General features: G+C 44.2%; 1 protein-coding gene and 1 pseudogene across 1 annotated transcript in view; both read right to left on the bottom strand.

Annotated features, from left to right (window-relative positions):
- Positions 1-423: 423 nt before the first annotated feature.
- ACAD11 (acyl-CoA dehydrogenase family member 11) overlaps positions 424-13,665 on the bottom strand; it is a 61,956-nt gene continuing 48,714 nt past the window's right edge. The window contains exons 14-20 of the mRNA XM_084858166.1: positions 11,489-11,555; positions 10,758-10,843; positions 9,556-9,627; positions 4,966-5,120; positions 3,880-3,996; positions 2,750-2,859; positions 424-1,914 (exon numbers count right to left, since the gene is read on the bottom strand). Of these exons, the coding sequence (XP_084714292.1) occupies positions 1,800-1,914; positions 2,750-2,859; positions 3,880-3,996; positions 4,966-5,120; positions 9,556-9,627; positions 10,758-10,843; positions 11,489-11,555 (722 nt within the window). The 3' untranslated portion in view covers positions 424-1,799. The remainder of the gene's footprint in view (positions 1,915-2,749; positions 2,860-3,879; positions 3,997-4,965; positions 5,121-9,555; positions 9,628-10,757; positions 10,844-11,488; positions 11,556-13,665) is intronic.
- LOC146344764 (U1 spliceosomal RNA) lies at positions 7,983-8,115 on the bottom strand (annotated as a pseudogene).

Below are 13,665 nucleotides of genomic sequence, written 5' to 3'. Positions count from 1 at the left end.
AGATTACTTGGGAATTATGTGGGGGAGCTGTGGGTCAGCAGCAGCGACACGTTCCCTGGTAATGCCCAGTTAAGTCTGAAGACTGTCTCCAGCTCTTCTGGAATGCCAGTGAATCTGTGATAAATGAAGCTCTAGGCTATGGCCCTTGATCCTTTTTGGGGCGTGGGGGTGCATAAACTGCTGCGACTTGGTTCCATTTCAGTGAGGTTCTCGTGCCAACAGCTGAATGAACACAGAAAGAGTTTGAGAATTCAGTCCCTGTAATGAGGAATGGATACATTTAGCTTCCACCATCATAAGGGCATGAAGTAAGTGCTAGGAAACAGTTTTGCTTTCTACCTCTAAGTAATTAGAACAGGACTCTAGATACCCAAATGAGACTGTTCTGAAAACACAGATAACGTATGCTGACAGGATAACGTATGCTGGCAGTATAACTTTTTTTAATGAGCGACTTGTGCGAAAAAGAATTTTGTAAACCTTCTTTCATTTACTGGAAACAGGATAGCCCCCAGTCAGCACTGGTCAGAGAAAAGTAAGTTAACTAGGTGAAAAACAGAATTTATTAAACGAAGAGGAAATCCAGTGGAAGTATATTAAAACAAGCAGCTTTGAGATTTACACATGAATAATGTGGTTTGTATTCTAGTTCAGCTAGATAATCCACCACTGCTACTAGGTTAAGAGGAAATCGCAATATACGTGTTTCTTTAAACAGCATTTTCTAACAAAATAACATTTTTGGTACTAATTATGGTGTGTGTCACCTCTGCCTAGATATAGTTAATGTTTTTATCAGTCACCTTTCCATCCATAATAATGGCTGCCAATTTGGATGGCTTTAAAAGGGGATTAGACAAATTCATAGAGACTAAGGCTATCAATGGCTACTAGTCATGATAGCTATATATTATGTCTAGTATCGGACGCAGTATGCCTGCGTATGCCAGTTGCTGGGGAATATGGGCAGGAAGGAGCTGTTGCACTGAGGTCCTACTTGGGGGTTCCTGGTCGACGGTTGGCCACTGTGCGAACAGAATGCTGGACTAGATGGACCCTTGGTCTGATCCAGCAGGGCCCTTCTTTTGTTCTTATGTTAACTTGAAATCAGGCCATCCAAATTCCTTTGCCGCTGTAGAATTTTAGTTGTGATAAAGTGGGGTGTTCCTATTAACTGAATAATTTGTTTAATACATTTCAAATGAAATCAGCACAGTGATGCATAGAATGTGTATCTGTGCCTTTTTATTACTGGAAGCTGGTTACCTTCCATTACAGGAATATGCTTAAATTTAATGAAGTTTTAAACAGGTGGCTTCATGCAAGACCCACTACTTAAGTGAGTAGAAATATTTTGTGCAATACAAATGCTTCAAATCCCCCAATTGCAGGGGAAGCTGTCATTCCAATAGGGCGAGTCTGCACAAAATGTCCTCTCTTAGGTCAGTCTTGGGATTAAGAGACCCATTAAGCTATATGGATGGATTTTTCCCTGTTCTTAGTGAAGCCATTTGGTAGAAATGCACATATTAACAGCACCAGCTGAGATGGTGACTAAGTATTAAGTCAAATGAAAGCTCAGCAGAAGAATCAGTAGTGGTAGGAATTAGTAAGAGTTAAATTTACTCAAGACATCCATCCATAAATGGAGAACACTCTCAAAATGGCAATTTCTCTAATTCAGTTAGCTTTGTCATCTTCCATTCTGTAGGTTTCTTGGCCTGCCTAATCTTAAGAAAAACAATGGCTCCTATTTTCAAAAAATGGTGATGCCATCATGACTAAGCAGAAAAGTAGTATTAAAGATGTGCATTCAGCTGCTTGGCTTGGTCAAGCAGTTCCAGTTTCGCTATCGCTGAGAGGTGAACTTCATCAGGCCCATCTGCTACACGTAAGGTCCGAATATAGGCAAACCTGCACATGGGTTGAGAGATCAGTTCAAGATGGTTATGCCAGTTCAACACCGCAAGAAAGATGCTAGGTAGTCTGCCTTATCTCTGCTCCTAATTATATTGCGCTCCATTTCTCTTAACATATCAACAGCTGCTTTGCATGATACAGGCAAGAATGGCCAGGGTTCAGCACGTTTTAGCCCCATTGTTTTCAACAGCATGTGTTTAACTTTCACTGCAGTTGATAGGACTTTTTAAAAAAATGTGTAACTTCAGAAGAATCATGCTGTACATGTTTTTGTCCGACCACAAGTTGTTGGGTTATATGGATTTCTGGCCAGGACAAAGTTTTCCAATTTAAGGGAGTACAAATGTGTGTAAAGCTGGGAGCTGCCATTTTGGTTTCCCACAATGCCCCACTGGGGATGTGCATAATTACACTGGCTGCTACTGCCAGAGTTGGTAATCCTGCTGGGCTGAACTAATGTTGGAGGTGGCACAGAGGGGCCCTCAGACTTGAAGCCAACAGATATTGTTAGAACTCAAGGAACAAAGTTAGGCTTGCAAGTCTGTGATCCTCCAAACAAAATGTGGTTCAGTGTTGTGTTCTGTGGTCTGCCAAGAGTCTTTTTGCAGTTCCAGGCACGCAGCAGAAACAGGAAGGTTGGGGCCCTAGTGCAGGAGTGAGAAACTTGTGACCCTCCAGATATTTTAGCCTACAACTCCCATCAACCCTAGCCAGCGTAACCAATAGTGAGGGGTGATGGGAGTTTGTAGGCAAAAACTTCTGGAGGGCCGTGAGTTGCCCTAGCGGGATGTGCTTGCCATATTGGCCTCTACCAATATCTTTTACTCACATCTGAGCCAATGGGAAGTCATCGGAGAATCCAGCACTTCCACAAACCTGAATGGCACAATCAATCACTTTAAGGACTGCTCGGGGTGCCGCCACTTTGATCATAGCAACCTGCAAAGACGAGTGAGAATTTGTAAAGCTTTGTGCGGGAACAAGAGACCCATTTACAACAAGCAGAATTTTAATGCAGAGTAAGTATGAAGAACCCCAATTTGCAAGTGATTTTGCTGTTTGTAACCTGCCTAGGCCAGAGCTCCCCTGGCGGGGAAGCAACACATACAACTGCCCTCCGCTATATATATGCCTTCTGTCTTGGGGGTGCTGGAGTGGTTGGATGATTAAGCTTTTGCTCTGCTGACCAAAAATTGCTTTCTAAAGAAGTCGAGAATAATCCCAGCCATATAACGAATCAAAGCTAGTCATTAAGAGCCAGCCCAAGCAAGCATGTTTTATACAGCTTCTGAAACCCTCAAGTTTTATACTGTAACTCTTCAGGAGTTCCACAGTGGAGGACGGCCACAGCAAGCTCTACACAATGTGGTTCGGTGGCTGGCTAGAGTGCTTAGACCAAGACCAGAGAGACTCGGGTTCAAATCCCCACTCAGCCATGAAGTTCACTGGGCGACCTTTGGCTAGTCACTATCTTTCTCAGTATAACCTACTTCACAGGGTTGTTCTAGGGATAAGATGCACTGGTGGGGAGCGGGGGAGAACCATGTAGGCTGCCTAGAGCTTTGGGGAGGAAAGGTTGATTGAGTGATTGATAAATACCCTTATTGCTCAAATTCTATTCACTTTCTTTGGAGGTGCAGTACTGTAATGATCTACTGTGCGTATCCACATTTTTTTAAAGTTACTCTGACAGTCACAGTGAGTTACTGGGTTGGATCCAGACTGTCCTACTAAGAGTAGTTGATTCAGACTTGGCCATACCTAGGACAGACCCACTGAAATCAAAGTTTGTCATGACTGCATTTACCAAAATATACCCAGCTTGTTATGAAATATAAAGATGCCTTTTTCTTATCAGTGGGAACAGTGGAATTCCAATAGTTAGATACAAGCTGCTGTCTCTTCTCCTGACAAGCTGCTATCTCTTCCCCTGTCCCTTGGTCTAGTTTGCCCTGTTACCTCTTTTCTGGCCCCTTTGTTGCCCAGCGTGTCTATTCTGCTGGCTGCTTTCAACGTAAGCAGTCTTGCCTGCTCGATAGCAATGCGGCATTCAGCAGTCCAGTGAGCGACAACTTCCTGTAGAGCCATAAAGCCAAAAAAAAAAAAGGTTAGGAAAATAACCAAGCCTGCTGCAACTCTATTAGTGGTCTCACTGAAAGTCAACACTTTCCAAAACCACAGAACTAAATCAGGACACAACCCATCACTACATTTGTAACATGCTTTGAGGTAAAAAATCAAGTCCATGAACAAATTAAACTAACATACAATAAAATTAACACCTTTTCCTTTAGCTACTGGTGGTAGAGACTAGACTGCACCTTTGAACTGTAATACATAATGGGGTCTTACTGCCACCATTAGTTTGAATTACCCCTGGTGAAATTTTGGTAGTGGAAATGGTACCAGTGGTAGTGAGTTAGCCCTATTGTTCGTCCCATGAGTGATGCCAGGTAGTTCCTTTCTTAATTGTCTTGTATCCTTGCTTTCTGCCATTGCAACAACAGTTCAGCCTTTGACAGCTGAGAAGATGTAATGTAAATACCGACTCCGCTCAAGGAACAAGTGGCAGGATTCCTGGCTCAGCTACAAGGTAATGGGTTGGATCCAGATTCAGGCGCAACTGAGTTGGCAGAAGCGGACTTTCCTGCCCTCTGCTGACCATGACAGCCCCTGAGGCTCCCTGAAAATGTTACACAGAAGGGTGGGGGCCCTGCTGAATGAGACAGGCTGTGGTGTGTGGGTGGGGTGGGGTTGGAGAAGGGGGGATCTCTAAAAATTGGGCAGAGGCACCTTCGGTGAGTGGAGCTCTGAACTATGGGCCTACCCAAGTCTCTAGCTTTATAGCCTGCCCTATACAAGTGTGCCGTGTAAAGAACAAGTATATATTGTTCCCAGTTCCTCAGAGGCCACCATCTAATGTGGGAACATTAGGCTGTCTGGTGTGCTTCTGAAGCCTAGGTATCAAGATAGGATACACCTTTGAGCCAGAAAAAGGGGTTATGCACATGAGAGGGCAAACAACGTAAGAGACGGTAAACTCACATGATGGTACAGCTTCTTCCCAAAAGTCACCCGCTGGGCTGAACGCTCACACAGGATTCGTAGTGCAGTTTCTGCTGCCCCTATTGACCTCATACAGTGATGAATACGGCCTGGTCCAAGTCTTCCTTGAGCGATTTCAAATCCTCTTCCTTCCCCTGTATTATGAAACAAGAAAGGCCAGATCTTCCAGGTTTATCATTTGCCTTTCTGAGAAGAGTTTCTGCCTGTTCATTGCTAATATGGTAGCATTTGATAGCCAGCATAATATTGTGGGCAGAGCATGGAAATTTCACCGGGGAGACACTGGAACATCAAAAGCATGGTTGGCTGGGGAATACTAGGAATTGTAGGATTTTTTTTCTGTCTAAACATGCATAGCATTGTGCCATTAGATTGGGTGGGCAACTCGTGGCCCTCCAGATGTTTTGGCCTACAAATCCCATCATCCCGCACCAATGGCTAAGCTGGCTTGGGCTGATGGGAGTTGCAGGCCAAAACATCTGGAGGCCCACAAGTTGCCCCCTTCGGTTTTAGATTGAGATGCCAGGGGCTGAACCTGGGATCTTCTTCATGCAAAGTTTTACAGCACAATCTTACAGGGGTCTGCTCAGAAGTAAGCCTCATTGCGTTCAAGTAGGTCTTACTCCCCCACACCACAGTAAGTTTGTTCGAAGCCTCATTGAACTCAACAAGGCTTATTTCTGAATAAACATATATAGGAGTATCTATTCAGAAATATCTACATATCTACATTTGGAGTATCTACAACCTAAGAGACGACTTTATACATGGACTTCACCAGACAGTCGACACCAAAATCAGATTGACTACATCCTTTGTAGCCAAAGGTGGCAGACATCTATGCAGTTGGTAAAAACAAGACCTGGAGCTGATTGTAGTGCAGATCACGAACTTCTTATTGCACAATTTAGAATCAGACTAAAGAGAATAGGGAATACCCACAGATCAGTTAGATATGAGCTCACGAATATTCCTCATGAATATTCAGTGGAGGTGAAGAATAGATTTAAGGGACTAGATTTAGTAGATAGGGTCCTGGAAGAACTATGGACAGAAGTTCACAACATTGTTCAGGAGGTGGCAACAAAAAACGTCCCAAAGAAAAAGAAAACCAAGAAGGCAAGATGGCTGTCTGCTGAGACACTGGAAGCAGCCCAAGAAAGAAGGAAAGCAAAAGGCAACAGTGATCGGGGGAAATATGCCCAATTAAATGCAAAATTCCAGAGGTTAGCCAGAAGAGACAAGGAATTATTTTTAAACAAGCAATGCGCGGAAGTGGAAGAAGATAACAGAATAGGAAGGACAAGAGACCTCTTCCAGAAAATTAGAAACATCGGAGGTAAATTCCAGGCAAAAATGGGTATGACCAAAAAAGATGGCAAGGACCTAACAGAAGCAGAAGAGATCAAGAAAAGGTGTCAAGAATATACGGAAGATCTGTATAGGAAGGATAATAATATCGTGGATAGATTTGATGGTGTGGTCAGTGAGCTAGAGCCAGACATCCTGAAGAGTGAGGTTGAATGGGCCTTAAGAAGCATTGCTAATAGCAAGGCAGCAGGAGATGACGGTATCCCAGCTGAACTGTTTAAAATCTTGCAAGATGCATGCCATATGCCAGCAAATTTGGAAAACACAAGAATGACCAACAGATTGGAAAAAATCAACCTATATCCCCATACCAAAAAGGGAAGCACCAAAGAATGTTCAAACTATCGAACAGCGGCACTTGTTTCACATGCCAGTAAGGTAATGCTCAAGATCTTGCAAGGTAGACTCCAGCAATTCATGAAACGAGAATTGCCAGATGTACAAGCTGGGTTTCGAAAAGGCAGAGGAACTAGAGACCAAATTGCCAATATCCGCTGGATAATGGAGAAAGCCAGGGAGTTTCAGAAAAACATCTATTTCTGTTTTATTGACTATTCTAAAGCCTTTGACTGTGTGGATCATAACAAATTGTGGCAAGTTCTTGGTGGTATGGGGATACCAAGTCATCTTGTCTGCCTCCTGAGGAATCTGTATAATGACCAAGTAGCAACGGTAAGAACAGCCCACAGAACAACGGACTGGTTTAAGATTGGGAAAGGAGTACGGCAGGGTTGTATACTCTCACCCTACCTATTCAACCTGTATGTAGAACACATCATGCGACGTGCTGGGCTTGATGAAGCCAAGGCTGGAGTTAAAATCACTGGAAGAAACATTAACAATCTCAGATATGCAGATGATACCATTTTGATGGCTGAAAGCGAGGAGGAGCTGAGGAACCTTATGACGACGGTGAAAGAAGAAAGTGCAAAAGCTGGGTTGCAGTTAAACCTCAAAAAAACCAAGATTATGGCAACCAGCTTGATTGATAACTGGCAAATAGAGGGAGAAAACGTGGAGGCAGTGACAGACTTTGTCTTTCTAGGCACAAAGATTACTGCAGCCAGGAAATCAGAAGACGTTTACTTCTTGGGAGGAGAGCAATGACAAATCTTGATAAAATAGTTAAGAGCAGAGACATCACACTGACAACAAAGGTCCACATAGTTAAAGCAATGGCATTCCCCGAAGTAACCTATGGCTGCGAGAGCTGGACCATAAGGAATGCTGAGCGAAGGAAGATGGATGCTTTTGAACTGTGGTGCTGGAGGAAAATTCTGAGAGTGCCTTGGACTGCAAGAAGATCAAACCAGTCCATACTCTAGGAAATAAAGCCAGAATGCTCACTTGAGGGAAGGATATTAAAGGCAAAACTGAAGTACTTTGGCCACATCATGAGAAGACAGGATACCCTGGAGAAGATGCTGATGATAGGGAAAGTGGAAGGCAAAAGGAAGAGGGGCCGACCAAGGGCAAGATGGATGGATGATATTCTGGAGGTGACGGACTCGACCTTGGGGGAGCTGGGGGTGGCGACAGCCGACAGGAAGCTCTGGCGTGGGCTGGTCCATGAAGTCACGAAGAGTCGGAAGTGACTGACCGAATAAACAACAAAACATATAGGAGTGCAAATTATGCAGTCGAGTTCCCCACATTTGGGGAAATGGCAGGGGACAGCACAGCTGGAGTGCAATGGATGAGCCTCACCCTGGGAAAATCTCCTTCATGATCAAGGTGTCTCCCCTGCCAGGTAATTATAGGGAAGATTTCATGATGTACCCAGGCCTTGTCGGCTATGTCCGTTCGGTTGCAAGACAATAGAAGATAGAATTCACTTTCTGCTAGAGTGTGCTAAATATGGTAACTTGAGATTCAAATATATTTTTCCACTCCTAAAGAAAAAGAAGTTGGAAACATCAAGGGATAAGGTGCTTATGTTATTAAATGGATCGGATTGTTATGTTACTTTTAGAATGGCAAAGTATATTAATTCTGCTCTGAAAATGAGACAAGGGGCTTTGAATTCAAACTCCCAAATTTTGCTAAGTTCAAGGTAAGACAAGCCAAAATGGTTTGGCCATAGGTTTTAAATATTAAATTTTAAGGGTTGTTGAATTTCTGGAGGTAACCAGTGGCTGTATGTTAATTAAATATGTTTTAGCTGTATGGCCTGGTTCATTGTTTTGCAAATGACTGGTTGTCAACGCAATAAAATTGAATTGATTGATTGATATAGGAGCACACAATTCCTTAGGCATCGGTCCCAGTGGGAGAACTGCTGGTCCCTCCAGCCAAAGACACTGCACATCTCAGTATATCAAGAGATGGTGCCAAGCAGCCAAGGTGCTAAACTGCAGCTGTAGCTCCCTCCAGTTGCACGGCAAGATTTAGCATCCCAGCATCCTCAGAAATTGCTTGGCGTAAGACGGAGATAGCGTAGAATGGCAAGGGAGTCAAAATAATGCAAAATAGAGAGCAGCCACATATGAGGATTACAACTCCTGCTGTTGATATTGCACATGAACTTCTCTCTTCCCCACCCAGAAAAGAATAAACAGTAGAAATGTGTTCAAAATAACTGTTCACTTCATCCATTTTTAACAGCGTGCCTGTATTAGCATCATACATCAGGACTTCTACTTAGTGATGTAAATCCACAGCCAGAAGAGGGCTCCGTTGCCTTTAAACCATTCCATGCCACCGTGATATCAAACACGGAGCCTCCATAGAACACAGACCTGGTAAAGCTCCTCTTCACACACAACTGTGGAAGGGTATAGAAGCTTTGACAGAGCTGGCCTAAGATCCTTTGCTGCCTGAGGCAAAGGACAAGATGGCTCCCTTCCCCCGTGCCACCTACAGAAGTAGAACTGGACTGGCCATTGAATTTTACTTTATCATTGTGGAGAGAACAGTGACCTCCACCGAACATGAGGGCAGCAGGCTAGTTACAGGGGTGCAGGACAGGCCGTGGGGCACACAGACCTCTGCCCTTCAACAGGGGGCATGGCTGGGGGACTCAAGTGGGATGGCTGGCGGGTGGCTGCTGCTACCCCTCAGCATCTACCGCCTGAGCCAGTTGCCTCACTCGACCTAATGGTACCACCAGCACTGTGGGCCGTCCTAGGTAATCCTGCCAAGAGGTGTTTGCAGGGCTCCCCCTGGGGCTTTCAGAGAAGGAGGAATGTTGAGACTCACCAAGTATTAAATGGGAAGCAGGTACTCGAACGTCGTTAAAATGCACTTCAAAGTGTCCGCCATGAAAATAATCTGTAGAACCACAGTAAGAACAAAAGCAACTGTTACCTGAGAAAAACTGCCAACATCAATATTTATAAAAAGTACAGGATCTGTGCCAGAAGCGACTCATTCTCTCTATGTACAGGGCATTGGATCTAAACTTAGTCATGCTTAGATTCATTGACATCAGTAAGAGCCCATCATGCCTAACTTAAACCCAATTCATTTTAATGGGTCTACACTAAGCATGACTAAGACAGGATCCAACCGAGGATGCATAGTACAGCAAACAGTCCCCATAAAAGCAAAAAGCAGGGCTGTATCTAATGTTGCTCCTACTTAGAGGAGACACATTGAAATGAATGGGGCTTAAGTTAGACTAACGTTGGATACAACCCCCAGTTACAAAAAAATCTATGTTGATTGCCATCTTATGGGCAAACAAACAAAACACAGAAAAAGAAGAGAGGACTGTTGTTGTTTTTTATTAGTGTTTGACCTTAAGATGGCAATCAGCATTGTTTTCTCCCCACTTTCTGTCTCTCTCTTCCCCCTCTCCGCACAACCTCTGTCCTTCTTTCTCCCCACCTAGGAGGTTGCCAGAGGAGGGAAAAATCACTCTTACCAGAGAACTGATCACTTGCAGAGGGCTTTTGAAACTGGGCTGAGGGCCATGCCCTGGATTAGGGCAACTGCAGGAAGTCCCTGCAATAAAGTAGCTTCCTCTCAGCTTGCTAGAATTTGCAGTACTGGCGTGCCTACTTAGCATTGTAGAACACAGGCACGCACATCCAGGGTTTAACAGTACTCACTGCACAGACGTACACATACAGACACCTAAGAATCCTAAACCTGACCGGTTCTATTCAGTTGAAGCTTTGATGCTGGCATTGACAAGTGCATGGTGGGCAAAGATATAAAATAGCTACCAACAGAGTTGGCCATTTTGTTTTTTGAATACAGTCCACACAGGCACTGCCAATGTTCAGGGTTGGGCTGGAACCTGGCAGGTCAAGGCGCAGGGCCAATAACAAAAGTGTTGCTCGGGCCAGCTCTGAAGCATACTGGCTTTTTAAGGCTCAGACAGTAGAGAAGCTTCCAGAAGGCAAGTTCAACGGGTCAGGCCAGTCAAATAATGGACGTTCAGCAACCCAACTTACCAACGTATCCAAAGACTGAAAGAGACCTTATTAGCTTAACCCCTGGCATGTCCATCGGCACAATGATCATACTGTGCTGTTTATATCTAACCAAAACAAAAATAATAAGTGATGTTGAATCTTAAGTCTCTTTTTAAATACTATTAAATATTAAGTCTCTTTTTAAAACAGCAACAAGAAACTGAACTGCCATCATCACAAGGCACATCCTCTTCTGCAAGAGGAAAGTCTCTGCTTGCTTAAGGTCGCGCTGCTCGATTTGGGGGGATCCTTCTCCCCACACACCACTGCTCACCCCATTCTGCAGGTTCTCCTGACTCTCTGTGTAGCCTTTTCAGGGGGCTGGAAGGGGCTGCCATGGGAAGGAGGGGGTGGGGAAGCCCACGTCCATCAGCGCAGTTGATCCAGCATAAATCTGGATCCAACCCCCTTCCAGGTGCTCTGTTCCCCCTGCCCCACAGTGGGTGCCCCATAGTTTTAAAACCACTGTTCTAAAACAACTACAATAAAAACAACTTAGGATGCCTGTGCTCCCAAGCTGGGTGATGGAGCATGGGAACGGGGCACCCTACAAGGTGCTTGGCCTGCAGACTGCGCTGATGTGACTGGTCAGATATGACAGGTGAAGAGAGTAATCTTGTGGGAAATTACATTGAGTAAGGGTTCTTTCTTGCTTTGTACACTTTGCACTGCGGATTCCAAGCATACGTTTACCGTAATTTGCTTCTTACCTGGATGCAGAGCTGTTTTTGTCTTTGGCCATCACAAGAGCAAATTTGCAGTTTGGATTGCCGGCTCCTAAAAGGTGAGCACAAATGGGACTTCTCAGTGAGCAGTTCTACGACTGGGCCAGAAGGCTGAAATGCTGATCACTCTTATCTGGCAATCAATGACATTAACCGACAGGAACTTGCTTCTAAGTCAATGTGTATCTCCGGTTAAAAAGAGCAGATAGCAGGTGATGTGAAAGACAATGGGTTGGATTCAGACTTATTCAGACTTGGGGAAGACCCACGGAACTCATGACTAGATTTCAATGGGTCTACTCCAAGTATGACTAAGTCTGGATCCAGCCTCTCTTCCTGAAAATCCAGAAAGCAGCTACTGATCAGAGTAGATGATACTGGGGGACATGGACCAATAGCCTAACCTGATGTACGGCAGCTTCTTGTTAAGCCAGAAACCCAGCAGATCTTGTTGTCCAGCACTGATCCGCAGAGTATTTGGATTTTAATTGGTTTGACTAACTTGCTGTCAGATCTGGCTGTTGGTACACATGAAACCTGATACACCTTTAAAATACAGTTTTGAGTCATGCATGTAATTATTGACAGTTTATATGGCACCATTTGATAACTTTCTTAGACCATATCCTGGTTGATGATGCGTGTGCTCCTAAGCTGGAGCATGGGAATGGGACATCCCACAAGGAGCTTGTCCTACAGACTGGGCTGATGCTACTGATCACATAGTGGGTGCTTCCAGATGAGGCTTTTATTGTACACTTGCCCTGCCTGACAGCCAAATGAGACATAACTTTAAATCTGTGTCTAGCATCAACATCTTTTCTTTCTCATCATTTTTAGCCTAGAGTAGCTGCAGGGAGCCCATCCAGATTGGGATGGGGGTAGGAGGGCTTTTAAGATCTGGATCAGGCCCCCTGTGCCTACTCTAGTAAAAAAACAAACTAACAAACAATAGCTCCTAGACACAGATTTAAAGTAATGTCTGTTTTGGCCCTCATGAACAGAGTTTTACTGGAGGTCCAGATGACAACATCTTCAATTTGTAAGCATCCCTTGTTTTCCCACTGTTTCTTCCATCTTTTTCCCTTCCTGGAAAAATCTGACAAGGAGGAAAAGACAGAATAGTTGTGCAATGCCTTTGGAATGCAGTAGTGGACAGAAGAAGGTAGATCTGAAGAACTTTTGGACTTCAACTTGCAGAAACCAAAGCCAATATGGCTAATGGTCAGTAATGCTGGGAGGTGAAGCCCCAAATCTGGAGATCTACTTTCTATCCACCCCTAAGCTAAGGATCACTCCATCTAGAAGCACCAATGGTTTGCATCAGCCTGGTGGCAGCCGGTGATTCCAGTTCCAGAGGGGCTGTAATTCCATTCAGGGTTGTAGTTACTACCAGCCAAAACTCTGATGGTGCTATCCAAGATGTTGAACCCATTTCGGGGCCAGGGGCTAGCATCTTGGATAGCACCTTTCAGCACCTTGGATAGCACTGCTAGAGTTTTGCCTGGTGGTAACTGAAACCCTGAATGGAATTACAGCCCCTCCAACTGGAGTTGCCTGCCCCACTGCATCAGCCACTGTGGCCATGTGAAGACCAGTATGGACTAAATTTTGCCCAGTCAGTGGAGGCTGGTGGCTCTGATTTTGGTGGGGCTGAATTTCAGTCAGAACCAGCCAGAACTCTAAAGGAGTTATTCAAGGTGCTGAACCTATTTTGGGGATAGGGTTCAGCACCTTGGATAGCTCCTTTAGAATTCTGGCTGGTTTTGACTTTAACCCAGAATGGATTCACGGCCCCATCAAAATCAGAGCCACCAGCTTCCACTGCCCCCAACTTGTGGGCAACGGGGTTTGTATACGCTGTAGAAATCCAAGTAATCCCTAAAATTGTGCCAATTGTGTTGTAGCACGTGATTAGAGAAGACTGTCATTTTTCATCTTTTTTTGCTCTCAGAGTTTATTTTTATTTATTTATAAATGTTTGTTTTTTTGTTTTTTTTAACCCTCTCCAAATCAAATGTTCCAAGACTGTTTGGAACATAAAAAACACACAGAACTACACAATTAAAAGCAAGCAATTCAGGGTTGAAATACTTTTTGAAAGCCTGTGAAATAATTAAGAAAAAGATCCAAAAAGAGAACTATGTGGATGCTAGCTGAGT

This window comes from Heloderma suspectum, chromosome 5, assembly GCF_057233095.1.
Source record: "Heloderma suspectum isolate Gila_16-S chromosome 5, 16-S_ref, whole genome shotgun sequence".
NCBI lineage: Eukaryota > Metazoa > Chordata > Lepidosauria > Squamata > Helodermatidae > Heloderma > Heloderma suspectum.
This window is presented reverse-complemented; position numbering and strand designations above follow the sequence as displayed.